The sequence below is a fragment of the Diachasma alloeum genome, unplaced genomic scaffold, assembly GCF_001412515.2.
Source record: "Diachasma alloeum isolate Michigan unplaced genomic scaffold, Dall2.0 Dall_scaffold_00681, whole genome shotgun sequence".
NCBI classification, from domain to species: Eukaryota; Metazoa; Arthropoda; class Insecta; order Hymenoptera; family Braconidae; genus Diachasma; species Diachasma alloeum.
In genome coordinates this window covers 181,253-202,485 of record NW_021680813.1, presented here as the reverse complement: position 1 = coordinate 202,485, position 21,233 = coordinate 181,253, and the positions used below count along the sequence as shown (strand labels likewise).

General features: G+C 37.8%; 2 protein-coding genes across 2 annotated transcripts in view; both read left to right on the top strand.

The window, feature by feature from the left end:
- LOC107044110 overlaps nucleotides 1-12,667 on the top strand; it is a 39,620-nt gene extending 26,953 nt beyond the window's left edge. The window contains exons 15-19 of the mRNA XM_015265859.1: nucleotides 2,018-2,387; nucleotides 3,075-3,301; nucleotides 4,778-4,978; nucleotides 5,056-5,281; nucleotides 5,636-12,667. Of these exons, the coding sequence (XP_015121345.1) occupies nucleotides 2,018-2,387; nucleotides 3,075-3,301; nucleotides 4,778-4,978; nucleotides 5,056-5,281; nucleotides 5,636-12,534 (7,923 nt within the window). The 3' untranslated portion in view covers nucleotides 12,535-12,667. The remainder of the gene's footprint in view (nucleotides 1-2,017; nucleotides 2,388-3,074; nucleotides 3,302-4,777; nucleotides 4,979-5,055; nucleotides 5,282-5,635) is intronic.
- A 2,954-nt stretch (nucleotides 12,668-15,621) lies between these two features.
- LOC107044109 (odorant receptor 13a-like) lies at nucleotides 15,622-20,094 on the top strand. Its single transcript, XM_015265858.1, has 6 exons — nucleotides 15,622-15,979; nucleotides 16,524-16,986; nucleotides 17,053-17,164; nucleotides 18,061-18,168; nucleotides 18,241-18,435; nucleotides 20,035-20,094. Exons 1-6 carry the CDS (start codon nucleotides 15,622-15,624, stop codon nucleotides 20,092-20,094), a joined length of 1,296 nt encoding a protein of 431 aa, XP_015121344.1.
- The last annotated feature ends 1,139 nt before the right edge of the window (nucleotides 20,095-21,233 follow it).

Sequence of the window (21,233 nt, the reverse complement as noted above, 5' to 3'; positions counted from 1 at the left end):
GCTAAGAATAAATGAGAGAGGATCAGATATCGAATAAAATTCGGAATTACAATCACTGTTGTTTTATCGTTAGTATGGGTGCGATTATCGCTTGTGATGTGGCTTGGCGCAGTGGGCACGTTCGTTGCCTCACATGCGTAAGGTTCCGAGTTCAAATTCCGGCCGGGTAAAATGGTGCGATCTAGCTGTTTAAAGTCTTGAAAATAACGATAAAAAAAATCTATCGCTCTCGGTGCATCTTCCAGTATATTATAAAATAGTTCCAAGTCGTACACTCAGATCAGGATCTGTTCTATAGTATAGGTGCACTTAGTCCGACATCAACTTTAAACACTTCTTATTGTTTTATTTAAATTAATCAGTCTACAGGCTACGAAGGTGTGCGTATTGCCTCGTAAAATTTCGCTAATTGCGAACCATACGTTTTACCGACCGGTTATGCCCAAGATTAAGGGGAACGGAGTTGACGTAGGGGGTACGCAATTTATTCTCGCAGGAGTCTGTATAATTTCCTTCCATTGAAGATGCGATGGTGACTGTCTTAAAATTCTCATAACCCTTTCGTTAAGCACTCTCGGAAGGTGCTTAGATCAGCACCCCGTGGACGTGTGCAAATCGGCGTGGCAAGTTTCTGTGAGTGGAGAACATTCCGCTAATGTTCGTCTTGCGACATCCGCTTGACGTTTTTTTTTTGGTCAGCGATTTATGCTCTATTTTTCGGAATAAATTCTTAAAATTTGGTATATAGCAGTATCCCCCATGCAGGTGGATAGGGATTGATAACATTAAAAACATTGGGGAAAAGTGAGACTATTGAAAAAAATTTATAAACAAATAAACAAACAAATGAAAATAGAATATTCATTAGTTTAACAGGTATGATTATAGGCATACTATGTCTTGATGTGAAAAATAATAAATTATTCCGTAGCGTAAATGCCATCATGGGAACATTGAACAGTACGAAAGAAGGACACTGGAGAAGAATAATCTTGGAAATAACAAATAACTTACCATTCAAACAAATGAAAATGACGATAAAAATAATAACGGAAATCGGTGTAGAAAAAAATATGGGAAATTTTCCACGGAGGATTTTCAGGAGCATTTATCATAGAACCATTGCGACAGATCCATTCGGACGCTTATCACCAATTAAATTGGTAGAGAGAAAGAATCTAAAAGACTAATAACGAGTAAAATAACGGTCTGTCGCTTGTCGAATGGGCTCGCAACCCTGCTTGTTTTGGAACAAGCTTGTGGTTGTGGAAAACTAGACGTGTTTGAAAGATCTGTTGAACAGCTTTGAAATTAGCGTGATTATATCTATAAGTTTATATCAGTTTTATTTTCGAGGAAGAATTCATCCACATTTTATTGAACCATGCATTTTACAGACAATTAACGTTAATGACTATGTTCTTAGAACGGTGGGTTGCCGAACGGAGCATATGGGTTTAATTCTCATCGTAGTTGGAAATAGTATATTACGATACCAGTGAAAACAATCAGGGGTTGACGAGCATATGACAGTGCACCGTATAACAGTGACAATTTCCTCAATTCTGATTTTGACCAATCAGAGTGCAGTATTCGGAGTCACGTGACGCGTTTCACACTGGTATCGAAATATATTATTTTTTATTTTGGATTTCACGTGGAATTGCAAATTAGAAAGCTGAAGAAAAAATCTAACGAACATTAACAAAAAAAAAAGTCCAAATTGGAAGAAACCTGTAGTCCATGGAGCCTTTTTTAATTAAAAACTTGAACGTCACCTGTTTCCAAAATTTTGGATGTCCAATCAAATATCAAAAGTCAATCAATAGGTTTTGGACGGCCAAAAACATGGAATAGAATCAATCAATAGGTCCATTTGGCCATAACAAACTTTCACGTTTCAGAGCAGTCTCTCTGAAACTATGTGATTTTTTAAAATGATCCACCTGATGTACATCAAATATGATTATTTTACTACTTACTCAACTGATGAATATCAAATTTTTCAAATCAACAGGCAACAGATGCTGATGCCGAACCTCCCAACAACGAAGTTCGATATGAATTGATTCACGGAAATTACGAAAATTATTTTTTTCTCGATGAAGTGACTGGCGAAATTTTTCTGAGGAAGCAAATGACGAAAGCCAGAACTATTCGCCATAATCCCTATCAAGCTCTGGCATCAGAATTCAGGAAAACTATTTTTCCAAGTAATAAGGGTCTTGCAAAATCAAACAGCTCAAATATCCTCCCAACAGCGTTCACTATTAATCATAAAAATCAATCAAATGCGGAAAATGGGACGGAAAAATTCATACGTCGGAAACGTCAAGACACAGACAGAAATGTGCTCTTCATTCTCACAGCCAGGGCTTACGATTTAGGTAAATGTGGACGTGCGTATGGAAGGGCCCACTTTGATGATACTACTTTCTGAGCTATGCTCGCTATTATTACCACAATTTCCATTGAAACCAATGTTAAATTATTCTTTTGGTTTCCTCTAGTGATATCATTTTTCATACCAACAGGATCATTTTTGGCTTGAAATGAGCGGAATGTTATCAGATTACTGAAATATATATAACTCTATGTCGACAAAGTGAGCCTTTTCCATGCAGACGGCCACAAATCATGTAAAATTACTAAACTTTTAGGAATTAGCCGAAATTTTTTTAATTTTCATTTTTTTTTAATTCTTTCGTTTTCAACAGACAACATATTGCAACTCAATTTAACGACTGAACTAATACATTAATGATTAACATCATACAAAGATTCAATTTGTTTTTATATGAGCAATTACAAGGGATCAATAATTTAGTATTAGTAGTTGTTTTTTGTAAAGGGTTTTCCATGCTTTAATATTTTGGTTGAATCGTTGACGTTTTGAGAAATCTAGGGAATACAGTCTTTTCAACTACGAGATTTCAATTAAGGACAATAATTAATAATAATTTCATCCGTTTAGCGTGTATTTAAATCTGAACACTTGAAATCCGTAGTTGAATGTCGTTAGTTAAAATGTCGCCTGATTGAAAAGACATGGATTCTATTATGTTTTTCATTAGGAGTTCCACACTTGTCGGGTACAACCCAAGTAAATATTCTACAAAGTCCCTCAACCATTGCACGAATTGTGATGTTCGTGGTAGCCGAAGAGAATCCAGATCCTGTTAAGACCGCTCAAACTTTGGCCACTATTACTGGTGGTCATATTACGGTGAAAGAAATTCGACCATATGTGCCGGGCAGCACCCTTAATGGACATGAAACGACTTTGCCAAGTACTGATGGTGTGAAGCGGTGAATATATTCATACAAAAAGTTTGATCCACATCTCTCAGATTCGATTTGCGGGATAATTATTAGGTCATCCCTCTTCTGGTGTCACCTTTTTCTTTTCAGCTGGCATGGTATTGCACCATGTGACGAAAGAAATTGTAACATGATAGTATTGCTCATTCAGTATAGCAGTGTCATATACTTTTCATTTTAATTACGTTGCAGTATTTACGATGGAGGAATTGAAAAAATCTGGGAGTGTAATGGAATAACGAATATTCCTGAAATTTTGTGCCCTATTAGATTACTCTGGAGGAGTTGCGCACGGGTTATTAGTAAAATGTGTTGGCCGCAACGTATCAAATAAACGAACAATACAACGCTGGCTCAATGCCTATAAACGAGGTCGAACGTCCGCTGAAGATGAGGTGCGGGTCCCTCGACCAATGTCATCAAATAGATTAGAAAGGAGAGATAGAATCGCAGAAGCTCTCCGTCAGTCAGCTAGAGTGAGGGTCAACGATCTTTCCACCCAACTTGGTATTACTCATTCGACTGTGCATAAAGTACTCACCGATGGATATAAAAGGGATCGATACAACTATGATATCTGAACGTTATAAGGCGTTTTTGGATGGCAATATTCCCAAATGGGCACAAGAACATCACATAACAAGCCCCCTTGCTTTACACGATATTGCCAGACCACATAAAGCACGCATCGTTCGGCAGTTAATTGACAATGAAGATTGGGTAGAACTTTTCCACCCACCATATTCTCCCGATATGAATCCGTGTGATTTCAATTGTTTCGGTCAAGTGAAAAGGGAATTGTCAGGCACTCGTTACAACAGCAAAGAGCAGTTAGATATTGAGCTGCATAGGATTAGTTCCATGTTGAATGAAAATGGGACTCTACATGGTGTTCGAGAATTGCCAGCAATCTGGGAGCGCGTTGTCAGTAATGGACGAGATTACTGAATAATATTATGAAAGTATCATTGTATGTCGGCTATCGCTTGTTAAGATACAGAAAATAAAAAAAGTGACGCCAAAAGTGGGATCACCTAATACAATAACTTCCGCCCTACGGATCCGAAAGTTAATAATGTTAGAAATAGAAATAAATAAATCTAATAAGGTTCTTTCTCTTTTGATATTTTGTCCTCCAATTTTTAGTAAACACAAATTATTTTTTCACTTTGAATGAAAAATCGCTTCTGCGCAAAAAATAAAATGCCAAAAATCGATTTTTTTATCGAACGCGGACAGTAATTAAAGGGTTATAAGAAAGAAAAAAATCCTGTAATATGAAACAAGCACTACCATATATCTAAGAACTATCAAATATTTTTATAGCAATAAATATTCTCCTTTTCAATTATTTCTATTCTGAATATACTTCATAGTAAAGTTAGTATTTTCTCATTTGCGTATATTAGAATCGAGATGAATTAAAATTGTACCTAATAATTAAAAATTTTCTGAGTTTAGAAGTATCGTGGTAGCTCGTGTAGAACCAGCAGGAGGTACCTCGCTTGTCGACATTGATAAAATTAGAGCCGCCCTCGCAGCGAATGGAGTTGGTGTTATTGGTGGAGACATGCAGTTTCCAAATGCAAATCCTAGAGACGGTGGTACAACGATTAATATAACAAATACGATTCCATCAGTATACAGTGAGGAAGTCGTAAGTAAACTTAAAGATCTCAGCTTGACGATTGTGACCACGTAAAATGAAAGATAAATATTAGGCATTCAATTTAGACAGTCTACAAAGCCGAGAATAAACTGCTCTTCTGGCTCCTTATCCTCCTGGGTCTGCTTATACTAGTGGCTATTTTCGCCCTCATATTTTGCTGCGTCTGTCCTGGGTGTCCATTTTACATGGCACCAAGGAAAAGAAGGATACATTCATCTGAAACATTAGTGGCCCGGTCAGATGGGAGACCGAAGAGGCATATTCATCGGAAGTATCCAATGATGATGCAAGGTAATTAATTGATCAACTGATGAGTTTACATGAACTATGCTCATTCTATTCAGAGGTAATATTGTATGAAGAGATGAGTTGAGATATAAACGTGCATATTACTTGAATCGGAGTATATTGTAAATAAACAAAAGCAAAGTATCTGTTAATAAATTTCATTTTGGTATAACACTGTATTTAAAAACACTTTCACAATAACGATCAAGTACAGGTCGTCAGTAGGCTCATCTTCTTGTACGACTCTTCTGAGGAATATTTAATTTCATTCATTATTATTCCGTTCTTCTGTGAAAATATTGCTATAATTAAATTTTGCTTTCATTTACGCCAATAATGTCCTATAAATTTGATTAGATTCCAACTGGTCTGAGAAGAAACAGGCCTGGAGTGCAGATCCAATGAGGCTGCACTGGCAATTCAACCGTCGAAACACGAAGCAATATGGATTAGCCTCTTTACCAGGCGACGTGGTGCGCATCCCTGATTCCAACTATCGTTGTCCTCGCAAAGCTATGTCTCTTAGAGGAGATCCCCAGATCCCGATTCCTATGAACGATCCATTATACCCTCTAAGACGACAAGAGGAGCATCGGATCCATATGGAGAACATCGTAAGAGCCAGAGAATATGAAGCCGCAGATATTGACTCCTTACGCAAGCACGAGTTTGAAAGAGAATCAGATTTAGGACGGCAACCACATGGGCCAATACTAACGAGACGTGAACATCACTTTTATCGTGAAGGAAATGCAGAAGTGATGAAACTTGTAACTAGAGATGGAATAGAAGAAACTCTAACAACGATGCACAGACCTCCAGAAATCATAATCGACCAAGCCAGCGGTCACAAATTTGATGGTAAAGACATTCTCCTTCGCAGATTCATAGAAGACCAGAAATTACGAGTAGCTGGTAAAGAATATCAAGATTGCCTTCAAGATGATTTTGAGCGACAAAGTATGGAGTCTCATCAGAGACAACATGAACTGTCAATGCAACAACAACAACAACACCAGCAACGGGAAATATTAGTGATTCCTGAGATACTAGAAGTAGATCATCGTCAACATCTCGAACAACTCGGACCAGACGTTCAAAGATTGATAATTGATCACGGAATATATGAAAAACCCGAGAGATCAGAAATACGCGAGCATCAAGATATTCTTGCAGGAGCAACGCTATTAATTCCTATGGAAAAGCCTCTTGAAAAATCAAAGGAAACAAGTTCAGTCAATCTTCAGACCTACACAATGCACGATCTCGAATTTGCGACGCGAAATGTCTTATTGACTCGACTCTTGCTAGAACGAGATGGCCGAGTAGGTGCAGGTGTTGTAGATCCTACAAGTTATCTGGAGACTCAGAGTCTTCCTGGGCAAGTAGCTGCGGGGACTCAAACAGACCAGACTGCTGCGACGCAGACTGAACATCAAACTAGAAGCAGGAGTGATAATGAATCTGAAGAAGAGTCTAGAATTCGTAAAAAAATGAAATTTCTGAAACGATATGGAGAGGAACCGACGCGCATCAGGACTCTATGGATGAAGTCACCAATTGAAGAAGAAGAACGTCAATATTCAGGACAACGTACGACTATCTCTCGCAGAAAAATGAGAGATATCAAAGATGGACGAACGATCTCTATCGAACCTGAAGTTCTACGCGAAATTTCGGATTCGTTGGATGAAAATCCAGAAATGCCCGCAAATTTCAGAAAAGCACCAGACAGTTCGAATTCACAATACGAGTCTCGAGAGGAGGAAGCGATTCCTAAAATAGAAGATTCTTCGTCGGTAGAAAGAAAGCAAGCAACTCATAAAAAAGGAAGGAGAGAAAAGAGAGGAGAGAAAGAGGAAAAGAGAAAGAAGACTACTAAATCGAGGAGCGATACAGCATCGGGACCTAGTTTTCGTATTCTAGAAAAGGAAATGAATTCACTGAGCAGAAAACTCTCCAAATTAACTGGACGGAAGATTTCTAGTGGGGAAGATTCAGGTGAACAGAAGAAAGTGTGTTGTACTCAACCAAAATGCGAAACATCTCAATTCAAAGATTATCATGAAGAATTAAAATCTAGAAAAATGGAATCTAAGTCGGAAAGGAAAGTTATCCAGGACGCTAGTCAATCTGTTACAAAACAACACCTGAACATTCCAGATCAATTGGTTAGTCATAAAGCCAAACAAAAATCGAAATTACGGAAAGTATTACCTATTAGTACAGCGAGTTCAGAATGGGAAGAATCAACTGAAAAATCTGTTAAGAAATCGAAGCCTCAAGCAGAAGCGCGAGAACGTCAAAAACTTGAACTTCCGGTAGGTAAAGCAGTGCATGCAAAATTAAGAAGACAGGGGAAAACAGAGATGAAAGTAGCCAAGAAGTCTATGACAGAAAAATTGACTAAATCTGAAGCAGAATCCGTCATTACAAAATTGAGTAGCAGTGAACATGACTACACAATAACCTCTGATAAACCAGCTAATATCAGAAGAGGTGAAGAAGTTCCTAAAACGTCCGTTGACGCGATCACAGAAAAGAACAAATTCTTGATATCTTCAAGTAGTATTGTGCATGAAATGGAGAAGCCCAAGATATTAAAGGAAATGTTACCATCTGCAACTGAAGAATATTCCGATTACGGGGACGCTTCGGCATCTAGTATGCGTGAAGCCATAATTATTAAGTCACCAAAGAGGAGTAAGAGTTCCAGTCGTACAACAGATGTAGGAACAATGGGATTAGGATACTCAGAGAGACGAAGTGTAGGAAGTAGTCCTGATTCGGAATCGATTACATCAACACGGAGGAAACAAAGTAATGCAGGAATTCAATTACTACTTGCAAAGCCCGACAGCACTGCAGCGATCTCTACTGAAATGAATGAAACCCAATTGGAAAAACAGCGCGAGGAAATCACTTTACCTGTGACCGAGAGTCCTACCAGGTCGGATAGGGTTATGAAGAAAAAATCAAACAGAAAACGCGTGAAAATAGCAGAAGAAAGGTATGAGGAGGATGGTACACCTTTTGAAAAATTGAATATTGAAACTGAAAGAGCAGAGAAAATACAAATAGATAGAAAGAGCAGAAACCTGAGAGAACGTACACCTGATGATGATATGGCTTTTCCAGATCAGTCGATTATATCTGCAATGAAGTATTATGGTGGAGGTGAAAGTTGTGTAAAAAAAAGCTCTGACACGACGATATCCTCCCCATCCGAAACGAGCCCTGGAAAAGAAAAACCATCCGTTACAAAATCACCCAGAGCACGATCACCTATAATCCCAAGTGTTCAAAGCATAAGAACCACAATGGATGGAATTATCGAACAAGCAAAAACCTTTGTTTCAGGTACAATGAAAGCAGTGAAAACATCTGCAGACGATGCAAAAGATAACATTACTGGCATTTTCGAACAAAAAATGTCAGACGAAGAGACTCAGGTCTTCAAGAAGGAAGAGACAATGAGAAATGCAGAAGAGGATATGAAAACTAGTCATTCCGATGCACTAGAAAGAATACAAATTGCTGTCGAAAATGTTGAAAACACTTTAAGCGTAAAACTTGAAGAGAAACTATCAAAATTAAAGAGTGAAATTTCTGAGGAGCAAGTAACGAAAAATATGTTAGAGAAAACAGAACACACTAGTTCAGACATTTCAGAAATTGTACAAGCAATTACTATGGCTACAGCAACCCCTTGTAGAACAATGCTTGATCAAAAAATGTCAAAATTGAAAGAGGCGGACGAGTTGAAAGAGGAGATTGCTCAAGAGGAAACAACAGGAGATATGGAAATCCCAACTGAAAGTGTCAATTCTGATGTTATGAAAACACTCAAATCTGGTAGTGAGGATTTAACAAATACTTTTCACACAAAAATCGAAAGAATTGTGAACGTGAAGAGTGGAATGCGTAATTTCATTGATTCTGGGATACAGAAACTGACAGGGGAAAGCGGTGAACTGACAGACACTGGATATTCACAATCCGCACAGTCCCCGAATGCAGAAATAGAAAAATATCTTTCAACAATACAAACTGAAACGAGCCAGAGCCAGTACAAACTTGGTATCGATCAACCTGAGAAGCCACCATCTATAGCTAAGCCTAGTTCAAACGGTCAATCCCCTGTCTCGACGGAGGGTTCACCTAATAATCCTATAGGAATTGATTATCCAACTCCAAAACAAAGTCAGGCACTTCAACAAAGAATAGAATCAACACCATCTTTGGATATAACAGTAACTTCCTATCCATTCGATTTGAGTGGAATCCCAATCCATGACAATACTCACATACCAACAAAAATTGTGGACGAATTGAAACCCACTGAAGATGGTTTAGAACAGTTTGAAAGTGCAAATTTAGAGACAACCTCGATAAAATCAGGGGGAAGTCAGTCATCCAAAAATATGATTATAGTGAGGGAAACATCCTTTCTCAACTCTCCTAAACGAGAATCCCCTAAAAAAGATGATTCGATCGCGACATCAGGGAAGAGTGAAAAAGAAGCCAAAGGAGATACGTTCATTGTCATGTCAGAGAAGATTCAATTGAGAAGACCAAAATCTTCGGAAATGCAAATTCCAGATTCTGATATTAAAGCACCAACCCCTGAAATTTCTACTGAGCCTTCAAATTTGAAAACAAAGGGCAGAGAATGTGAGCGTCGAGTCTCTGTGTCAAAGGATACATTCATTTTCACAACAGAAGAAAAACTTCAAAGGGGTACACCAGCGCCCGAACAATCGGGGGTAAAAATTCCGGATTTAGATATCGAGGTACTGACTGCCGAGATCGCTGGTATACCTTTGGATTTAAAATTAGAAGGGCAACAACGTAAGACTGAAGTCTCTGAGTCACAAGATACACCCATTTTCACAACAGAAAACATTCAAACAAATACACCAACACCAGAATCATCAGCGTTACCAATTCCGGATTTAAACATCAAGGTACCCACCCCAGAAATTCCTACGGGACCCCCAAATTTGGAGTTGGAAAGAAAAGTAGGTGAAACCGCAGTTCCTGTATCAAAAGAGCTCCCAAATTTATCAGAATCATCATTAGAAAGGTTTGAAGAAGATAGTAACATATCTAGTCGGTGCTCCACGCAAACAACATTTATCGCTCAACCATATGGAACTCCTCGGCACAAAAAGTTAGTTCAAATAGAACATATAATTAATGATGATTCTTTATTACTACCATCAACATCTTTCGATGTTTCCATGGATGACAACATCGTAATCGAAACCGTTTCTTTTGAATCTCAAGTAGGAACGAAAGAGAGTGATAGTGGAGAACTAGAAATGTTGAAGCCAGTAGAAGTTCCTCCTGATGATATTGTGGTAAATGAAATGGAGCATACTGGAGGGGCAGTAGAGGAAGAAAATAATGAAATTCAAATCCAAAAAAGAGAATTTGTTGTTACTCACAAACAGGAAGGGCCATCTTTGGAAATCGCGGATAAATCAACCACATCTAGCGATCAGAATAAAAGGAAGGAAGAAATTAAGCCAAATCAGGTAGAATTAATTTCTAAAACTCTTCAAGAAATATTACCTGATGATGATGGTTCAACTTCTGACCTTCTTCCAGATATTTCCCAAGGCACAACTAGCAGAGAAGTAAAAACATCAAATACGCAAAAGACTTTTGGTATAATCCATAAAATGGTCAAGGCTGTCCCTACTGGATATTTGAAAAAAAACGACGAAAACTCAAGAAAAGTATCACGGAAAGAGAGACCGACTAGAAGGGAAAGTCTTCAGAAAGAATGTAAAGATTCGAAAATTTCTACGATAAAAGAAAAACAGATTCAAAAAAAATTTCCTGAAGAACTTGCGACATCAAAGCCGAAGAAAACGAGACGTCAAGAACATAAAAAAGTACTACCATTAGAGACCAAGTCCCGGATTACAAGTGATCGCTTAAAAATGTCTAGAAAACCAGAGCGAGATGAAGAAATACAACCTGAAAAATTCAAAACAGAAAAACGAGGAAAATCGATACCAATAATAAAGAACAAAGAAACCATAACTTCAAGAGAAATTCCCAGTCCTCTGAAGAAAGTAAAAAAAAATCGATATACACGTGCAAAATTAGAAATCATGAAAAAATCATCATCTTGTATTGAAGTAGAAAAAGACGATCGGGTTAACACAATGCAGATGTTGTCTGACTCATCAAGAGATTTGCCAACAGAATGTGATAAAATAATCCCTATTTTTCAAGTAGAAAATGTTACAATGGTAATGACAGGGGAAACTGCTGTTGAGTCGGTACCAACCCCCAGCACTGTAGAGACGACAGCTTCAAGCAAGAATATCGAACACCGGGAAGAATCAACGGAAAAGAAGGAAATTTCCGTATCAAAGACTTCAGATGCCACTTCAAATATCCTAAGGCAATTAATGAATTCATCGAAGCAAACAACTGGAGCAAAAAAAGATGAAAAATCCCAACAAGATAAAAGAAATATTTCATCAAAGTCTGGAGAATCTCACCCTACTGCTTCCAAATTCATCACTGATCCGAAATCACCTGATCTTTTACATGGCAAACACTTGAAAGAAGACACCCCAGAAGCTCAGTCTCGTTACATGGTCTGGTATAAAGAAATGCAGGAGCGAAGAGACGGCGAAGATCAGGAAGAACCTCCAAAATGGCTGCGCAAAAGTACTCGCCAGAGATGGTTAAAAATGAGTCCAGAAGATCGAAAACATTTCGACTTGAAAACCCCAGAAATGACCCCCCGTCCTCACCGGAAAGTTAAACCCTCTAAAAACGTAGAATCTGAACAGCTTAAGGCCATTGTTCGTCAAGGGAGGAGGCTAAGACGAGCAGAAGGCGGGAAAATCGAAGAACCTCAAATCGAAATTTTCGCCCCTGAGAAACCCCCACAACCCACACAACCCTCAGCCTCGACAAAGTACCATCACCTAATTCAACATTCAGAGTACAAATATGAAAAAATTCCCCCATTTTACCTTCATCCTCCACGTGTCCCTCATCCTTCACCTCAGATATCTCCACGACATTTTGAGGATCCAAGCGGAAGTTGTTCTAGGGAAACAAGACGTCGTGATGAGGACATGGAGTCGGGGATTGTTCTATCGATGTCCACCGGTGGTCGACTCCGGCATCAACAACTTCTGGAGAAAAAAAGCGTCTTCGATATCGCTTACAGTGAGGCAGCTCCTTCGCAGCTACGCGCAGATAGTACAACTCCTCCATCGTAAATTCTGAAATCTCCAGTGGACATTTATTGGTTCTGTAGTCTGTAACGAAAAGAATTATACATAAATTTAATATTAATGTCTTTACCAACAGGATTGTTCCATCACTGCCGACTTGGAAAAATTAGGAAAACGATTGTTTATATTGCCAATCTTGTAAATAAATTCAAAAACCAAAAAAAAGCTTCGATCTCTAATCTCTGTCCAGTAGCATTAATGGAGTACCTCTTCAAACTCCTACTACCCGATTACAAAAGTCTCCTCGTTCTCGACTTTACCAACTATCTTCAGAACACCCAGTTTATCTGACGATTCATGTACTCTCCACGCAAAATGCCGCGAATTGTGGGTCCAAGAGTCGGATAAAGTACCATATTGATACTATTACCTTTAGCATTCTGTCGGTATTATTCGCAGAAGAAAATATTGCTAACTTTCTATTCAAATGGATTCATCAAATCTTTAATCAAAAGTTTAAGTTAATATTCATACAATAATTTTCACTCATGATAAAATGAGCTAATATTATCAAGCGACTTCAACTAAATAAGATTTCCGCGTATCTGCAAAATATTACAAGACACTCCCCACTCACAGAATGAAACACGTAGGAATTAACATTTACGCAATCGCTGACGTATTTAACCCTATAACGTCTTGCAAACGAAGAAAAAAAATCGTGAGTGTGACGTTACCAATGCAACTAACCTACCGTAATCAAAGGCATAATGGTGCATCAAACATAACCGGGGCCTGGTAAATCTCTATGCTAGGAACTCATGATACTGAAAGAGATGGTTTTGCACTGCGATTCGCGGCGTTTTATCGCTACAAGTGGGAAGGTCATGTTGGAAGACTGGTGAAAAAAAGGAGAGGCGCCCGCGTCTCTTGGTATCGAGCTACTCTCCTGATCAAGGCGTACGTCAACGGCCGGCCGTTTGTTGGCAACAGATGCGATTTGCAGGAGATGATTGGAATAACAAGTTTAAGTGGTTACATAACCCGGGCCGTGTATTATTAATGAGTCATTAATAGTATCCGGAGCAGAGGATGACTTAATGAAGATATTGCGAAACAATTAATGTAATTATCGAGCGCTATGATCAAATTGTGGGTTTCAATTTGTGAACATAGAGTAATCTACTCTTCGCGAAACGCAAAATTCAATTGAAGTTTAACTAAACAAGTTTAATTGTTGTTCCTCAATGAACCCTCGCAGAATGACCTTATTAAACTTCCACGATTGGGAAAACTACTGTTTATTCCATATGATATCCTGATGCACCACTAACTGCACCACGAATTCACTTGCTCAATGTGTAGTCCCCCATACCCAAGTCGGCACACTTATTGCAATGATTTTAATTAAAATTATAGCCGATTATAACGAAAAGTAACGGTCCGGATAAACAATGTATGAATGTTAATTGTTGTTAATAAAGATCGGTGTATGTTGTTGCGGCAACGGCGAACAGAGCAGCGAAGAGGCAGTCCCCTATACCAGCACTACGCTCACCAGACAGATGCAAGCTCACCTGCAAAATTTGCAATCTCTCTCGTCCGGTGCGACTCACTTTTACCAATCAGCAAATCCCCCACTTTTATATTTATTATTTCTACGCAACGGTTGCAGTGGAATGATGGCTTCTTCTGATCCATTTGCTTCCTCCGTAAACCAATCATGAGAAACAACAAGCGATTAAACGGTTACATACCACCCTAAGTAATTATTGGTCAATATTTGCTGTTTTTCAAGTGTTGAGATCTATGATTTAAAACTGATGAATTCCACACTGTAATAATGAATTTTTCTGCTTTATTAATCAGAAATAAAAGAGAATAAATGAAAATGTTTCTTATCCGGGGTTACGGAGTGAATATTTACGCTCCTGCTCAGTCTTGGGCTTTTGAACTGATTGGAAGTTGTCATCTTCATAACTACACACATATGAGGGGGGATAACTCTCAATATAAAGGAAAAAAAATACAATACGATACCCCAGATGGGTTGGCTACTGGGGTAATAGCCATCAATCATTGCCGAATTTTGGCAACGCGTTGGACAACGCTGGCGGCAGGGAACTATCACCAAAGTAGAGTTCTCCAACGGGTCCATATGGAGACCGAGGTGCGATGTGGGGATAGGGGAGGGGAGTACGAGAAGAGCACTCTGGTTCGAAACGTCCAAAAATCACCGGGCCTGGCACACCCACTTGGATCTATTTCGGTGCTCCAATAGAGTTCAAACGACAGGGAAAATACTACGTTAGTATAATTCAATGACTCAGTTGATGATATTTGAGACAGGAGAATTGGCGGGATGTGAGTATTAGAGGGATTTCCCTACTGTAGAAATTCTGCTGTAGGAAAGTGGCGGTTTCATCGATTGCAAGTGAACTGCTGGGAATGGAATCGACGTAGATTTATAATTACTTAGTCGACATCAATCAAGTCGGTAGAGAATAAATTTTCTTGTCTTCCTCCCTTTACTAGTAATTTAAGTGGTAGCAAATGATAGTACAGCATCTTAGAGTATGGAAATTCAACCGTTCAGTAGAAAATTCCTTGATCAAACGGACCCGTTGATTATAAGATCGGGAAGACATATTATACTGGAGAGGTAAAAGTTTGTATTTCAAAGGTAGTTGATGTCACTAGAAAGACAGAGTCTCTTGAATAGTGAAGCCATAAATCAAAAGGTAAGACATCAAAGAACCGGACAACTCAATATAGTTATCTCAATTAAAACTGCAGATTTAGAGAGAAAAAAAAACGTTGAGCAAGTTGAATGAAACAGAATTTTAAGTGTCCTGTCTCGATGACCCTCACCGCAAGGCACGCAATCCCCGTGTAGACATGAATGCCAGTATGACGTAACGCACGTAATTGTCGGTTGTACATGCACAAGGGGAATATGCGAGATAGGAAGATGATCAGACCTGTACTGCAAGTACATACTGGGACTTGTTTTATTAAAATGGTCCTCCAAGGTAGTATGTGAACGTGAGATTTACTCCTGATACTCGCGGCTGTGAATAACTGTATATCGCGCATGGCTCACTGTTTTTATTCCTTTTCAGAAAAAAGAAAATGGAGTTTTGGGATATACCGAGGTTTGAAGATTTCGTTAGTGGGATTTTTTCAATTCTCGGGCATTTAAAAGTGTGGAGGAAAAATGATATTTCACGAGTTAGAAGAATGTTCGACTTATTATTGGTTGCATATCTGATGTTTTTCAATGTCCTATTGATTGTTTCTGAGTTTTTGGATGCAGGAAATTACTACGATTTATCCAGTTTCGCCGCTCATATTAATCCACTATTTTTGCATTGCTTGGGACTTTTCAAGTGGAGTTATTGCATACTTCATCATGGGGAGATTGTAGAACTTGTCAAGTGTATGGAGAATTGTCATAATTTATGTAAAAGGATCAATCTACAGGATATCGGTACTTATGATTTATAGAGATAAAAGTAAATGTACGCATTGAGAATAAATTTGTTTCTGGATGAATAAATTTAATAATAAAGTGGCACAACACGTCGAGTGAAATATAAATGGATTTACGATTCGGAAATCACTCACGAATTTGAAGATTTTGAGAAAGAATAACTATGAAAATACCTTCTTTCAGTTTACTTTGAAGCTCCCTTACCTGCTGAACTTGATAAGATAGTAAACTTGCTAGTGGAGTGATTGTTTTGAAAATGAACACTCTGAGAATTTGAATAAAAAAAATTACGAAAATTTTTGAAATCCGTAAAATTTTATCAAGTCCCCTCTAATAGTGCTCATTATTACGACAATTTACCAATAAACCAGATAACGTTTCCTCGACTGAACTGTTTTGTCAGTTGCTTCTCTCTCTATTGCCAGAAATTTGCAATGTAATAAAATCAACTGCTTTAGAAATTGATTCCAGAACAAATTTATATGATCAAATGATTGATATTATCACACTCTACTGAATACTATATAATATTCTCTTTTAGAATATCAAAAGTACAAATTGAAATTATTCAGATGTCAAAAAAATTCAACGCTGTTCATGAACGTATGGTTTTTCGTGGCAATAGGTGGAGTAATGCAATGGTGTACTAACCCAGTGATGTATGATTTCTATGAACAATATTATGGCGGAAAAATCATTCAGTCAAGTGCGATGAGGCGCTTGCCTTATCCAGGATTGTTCCCCTGGGAGATAAATAGCATTTCACGATACATCATGAGTTTTGCTTTCCAGTTATGGGGTGGAATTGGATCTACAGTTGGCGTCGCTGTATTTGATATATTGAATTTGACGTTCATGATGTATATTTGTGTTCAGTTGGATTATCTAAAGGACACGTTATTGGATAAAAATAAGGAACAAAATTATATATGCAATAAGATTCAGATTTATGAATTGGAGGAGAAACTGAAAAATTGTATTCGACACCATGATAAAATTCTAATGTGAGGATAAGTTTGCCAAATCATTCATCGAAATTGATGGTTATTTATTCGAAATTTTTTTTTCAGATTTCTTACGAAACTGGAAAAATTTTCAACAGGCCCGATGTTTGTACAATGCGTGGGGACCATTATTGCACTTTGTTTGATTTCTTTTGAAGCCTCAACAATCCAATTTAATGTATAACATATTAATTAAATATTTTCTAAATTCGTGAGTTGAACGCGAAATCGTTATCAATACCACAGCTACCTGAATGGAAATTCAAGTCAGGCTGGGATAAGAGAGTGATCGGTCAGAATTAATTTTAATCAGTTTTGGATTGGAAATGTAACGGTTATTTGGATCTATGCCTAATCAAATTGATAGGATCTGAACTTGCTGATCAGTACCAGATCCAATATAGATCCAGTCGAGATTTGAGGGATCAGAATAGGATCAGAATTTACTTCGCGGCATTGGGTCCAGATTCTCTGTTGACAATTTTATCGCATCCATATCCGAAAATATAGTCAAGAAATTCTGACCAGTATTGGAACGGAAACTGATTTACACCCAAGTGAACTGAGCGAAATTTCCATTCAGGTATCTTCGAAAATAGTTGCGTTTAGGATTCGGTGACAGAAAAACTACACACAAGCAATACAGGAAACTGCTATCGATCACGATGAAATGAGTTCATTTTGATAGACCTTAAAAAAATTAAGTATCAGGATCGGAAATTTTATTGCAAAATACAGTAATTTTTAGCGTTATATACGGGAAAAAAATCTTGTACGGCGTGGCAAAATTTCCAGTCCTGGCACAGAATTTCTTTTTGAATCACACGAAATGAACGTATATGACCGTGCTAGCGCTGCAATTTGTTGTATCTATTTTTTATCACCGTAAATAAACCTTCTACCACAGTATACTTGGTATACTGGAAGGTAATATGTATGTAATGTTGATTTACTACTTAGCGAAATGCTTGTTGGATTCCTTACATGTGATATACGATTTTCATCCATTCGATTATTTTACTCACACTCTTTTTCTCATTGAAATTTTCCTAATTCATACCGAAATTTCTACAGGGAAGCATAGAACCTATAATGAAAACAATCATGATGTTTGAATACTGGAGCAGTATCGTGGCTGAACTATTTCTGTATTGCTACATTGCTTCTAAAATTGGAGACTTAGTTAGATTCAATATATTCCCTATTTTTTTCGAATTCACATATTGTCATGCTGAATTTGTTCTACGTTTGTAGGGAACGGACGTTGGTCAAGCGATATATGCCAGCAACTGGGAGCAGTCCTATGTAGAATACTCAGTCGATAATAAGAGCAAACGAAAAATTTCCGCCATCACCAATATCATTCAATTCAGTATCATGCGTGCTCAACGTCCAATTCTCATAACGGGTGGTGGTTTTTATATTCTGTGTTTACCAACATTCAAAGCTGTAAGCTCGTTTATATAATAATGTTCAATGGTCCATACGAAAACGATTCACCTCGGCTTCACATTAACACATTAGAAAAACAAGTGGAAAATCGCATTTTCTGTATATGGGTATAGTTTATGTTGCTAACAAAATAGCAATATGCTTCCGAATGTATTCTCTATTTTTGAAATTTATTACTCTTATTTCTTATTGTTTTGAATGGTGACACCCATATGACTGTTATGATCCCTATATTACCCTTTTATGAGCCCATAGAACCACCATATGACCTCATACAGCCCCTATATGAATCTCATATGAATCCATATCCCATATGACCTCGCACAACTTTTATATGACCCCATATAAACCATATATGACTCCCATTTGACCTCCATATGACCTAAAGCTTCATATTGTTACTATGCAACTTGATAAATAGTTATGCTGTTTTAATCATCTTTGCACTTCATCGAGAAAGCATCAAAACAAGCTTTTTGAGCCATGATTTCAAAAATTATAGGACATTTTCAGTATTATTGGGAGCTCTATTACGTAACATAGTAAGCTTCACTATGTAACATATTAAAGCTCACTATGTTACGTAAAATGTCCTATGACACATAATGAAATTATTTCAAATAGTTAAATACCATCGAGGAATGAAACGGAAGTACATCAATGTTAGATACAGAAATATTATTATTCAAAAACGAAAATTTTCTCGTTGTAAGAACCATATGAGATCGTACGAGTTGTACGAGTCGAACGTATACGCTCAGCCACTCACCGACTCGAGAATAGACTCCCTGGAGGTGGACAAAATTGCCATGTACATTGCCGCATGTAGAATTTAAAGCGGTGTTCTGCCCTCTTGTGGAGAAAATGTGGGTGCTCACGTGGATGTGGGCATTTAGGCTCTGTCCCAACTTTTTTCTGGCCATAGTCAATACTGCCCTAAACGTGGTTTATATAGACGACAACCATGTAAAATGCAGAACTGATAAAGCAGCTAATTTTAGTAACTAGGAAACCGTTTGACGAAAGTATAAACACCGTAACGTGAATAGGAACCATAGCTCCTAAAATGAATGCCATGTAGTTAGGACAAGAATGTCAGCTCGTAAAATAACAAAGAAGTGAGGAAAGGTGATATAACAGTAAAAAATTCAAATGGTGGTATGATAGAAAGGGTTAATAAAAATAATGATAATGATAACACCCAACTGAGTTGAAACTCTGAGACGATTTCTTAAAAAGAAATCTCAGTCACTTCAATACCATGGAATAAACAACGAATTATATAATTTATTAGAAGAAATAACAATACCATATGAGGACAAGAGCAATTTTCCACTTGTTTATGGAAAGGTTTGTTTATTTTTCATCACGCGTAAATCGAAAAAACTGAAAACTTGAGTATGCACCATAATAAATCATTGTTCTAATCGAAACGAACCATTGCCAGAAATATTGCACATAACGCATGTAAATAGTGACGAAAAAATTTGTAGAACCGAATGACAGAGTGAACACTTTTTCTGTGGACAACTATACATATGATATAGTGATTTGAATTACAACTCGTGAGTAATGGACAAATTTCGTTTACAAAAGCTGGTGGGACTCTCTGTGTCAAATGCTCTTATACTTCGACAACTCCAAGAAGATGGTTAATGTAGACCTACATATGAACTTTCGTAAATGGATAACTCATGAAATTTGATTAAGAGTATACACAGAAACTAACGCTGAACCAATTTTCGTTGCCTTCTGTCTTTTGATTGAACCCTAATCCCACATGGACAATTCGCACATGACACGCGCAGTCTGGTTTGCGCGTGTCAGAAAACCCCTCAAGCTTTTAGCTTTCAGTACCTCGACATTTGGAAGGGTGGAAGGAATCCTAGTTTCTGCATTCCCCTACACTTTCACAAGTTTTTAACTTTAATCCCGATTCTCCTGGAAAATCATCTTTTGGACGGTATAATGTAGGATTTTCTGCAAATGAATCTTGGATTTTATAGAAAGAATCTCAGTCTTTCCTACATTAAAGTGCTTCTGCAGTGATTGGAAATGGAGAAAATTTTCGAATAAGTTAAAGACACCACTCAACACGTTAATATTAGAGCGAGTCATTACACTCTACATGCCGAGCACCTTTTGTCAAATAAAACCAATGAGATTAAATTTTAATGGATACCGTCGCATAGGGGTATTCAGAAATATGAGGAGACAGGTCGCTTGGTCAAGAAAGCAGCGACTTCAGAAGCAGATCAAAATGATCAAATTTCGTCCACAAATTTCAGGGAACTGTTCAAAAATGAGTCCTTTACTATTACAAAACAAAAAATGAAAAAAAATAGTGTTGGTAAAGGTATTGAGTCCTTCTGAAGATACTATAAAAAAATCTCGAAAACCACGGTTCTATAAATAGAAACTTTCACGAATGATGATTATGTGGACTAATCGTGCAAGGGCCATAGCCTGGCAAGCCAGGATTAATGTTGTTCCGTCCCCGGAGTGTAAACGTGGATGTCCTGAGGAGGACTTGAATCATGTTATGTGGCAGCATCCTATATATACATGTATACTGAGTAAGGACTATAGTTGTACAATAAACTTAAAGAGAAAAAAACGTTTCCACCCTTCGACATAAGTGATGTCTTTCTCAGTACACTCAACATCAGAATCAAGAGGCAGGGTCATTAGGCGTTTCTCCAGCAGTCTCGGAATGATGGACATGCTTGGACATATTAGGCGTTCTTGAATAGAGGCAATTGAAATTTTGGTGCTCCCTTTCTCGACCGAGATTC

What these genes read in the sequence shown, in the direction of transcription:
- LOC107044109 (XM_015265858.1), top strand. Translation starts at nt 15,622, where the DNA reads ATGGAGTTTTGGGATATACCGAGGTTTGAAGATTTCGTTAGTGGGATT. An exon ending in CACCATGATAAAATTCTAAT is followed by an intron (nt 16,987 to 17,052) that starts GTGAGGATAAGT and finishes TTTTTTTTTCAG; the next exon opens with ATTTCTTACGAAACTGGAAA. An exon ending in CTTCTAAAATTGGAGACTTA is followed by an intron (nt 18,169 to 18,240) that starts GTTAGATTCAAT and finishes CTACGTTTGTAG; the next exon opens with GGAACGGACGTTGGTCAAGC.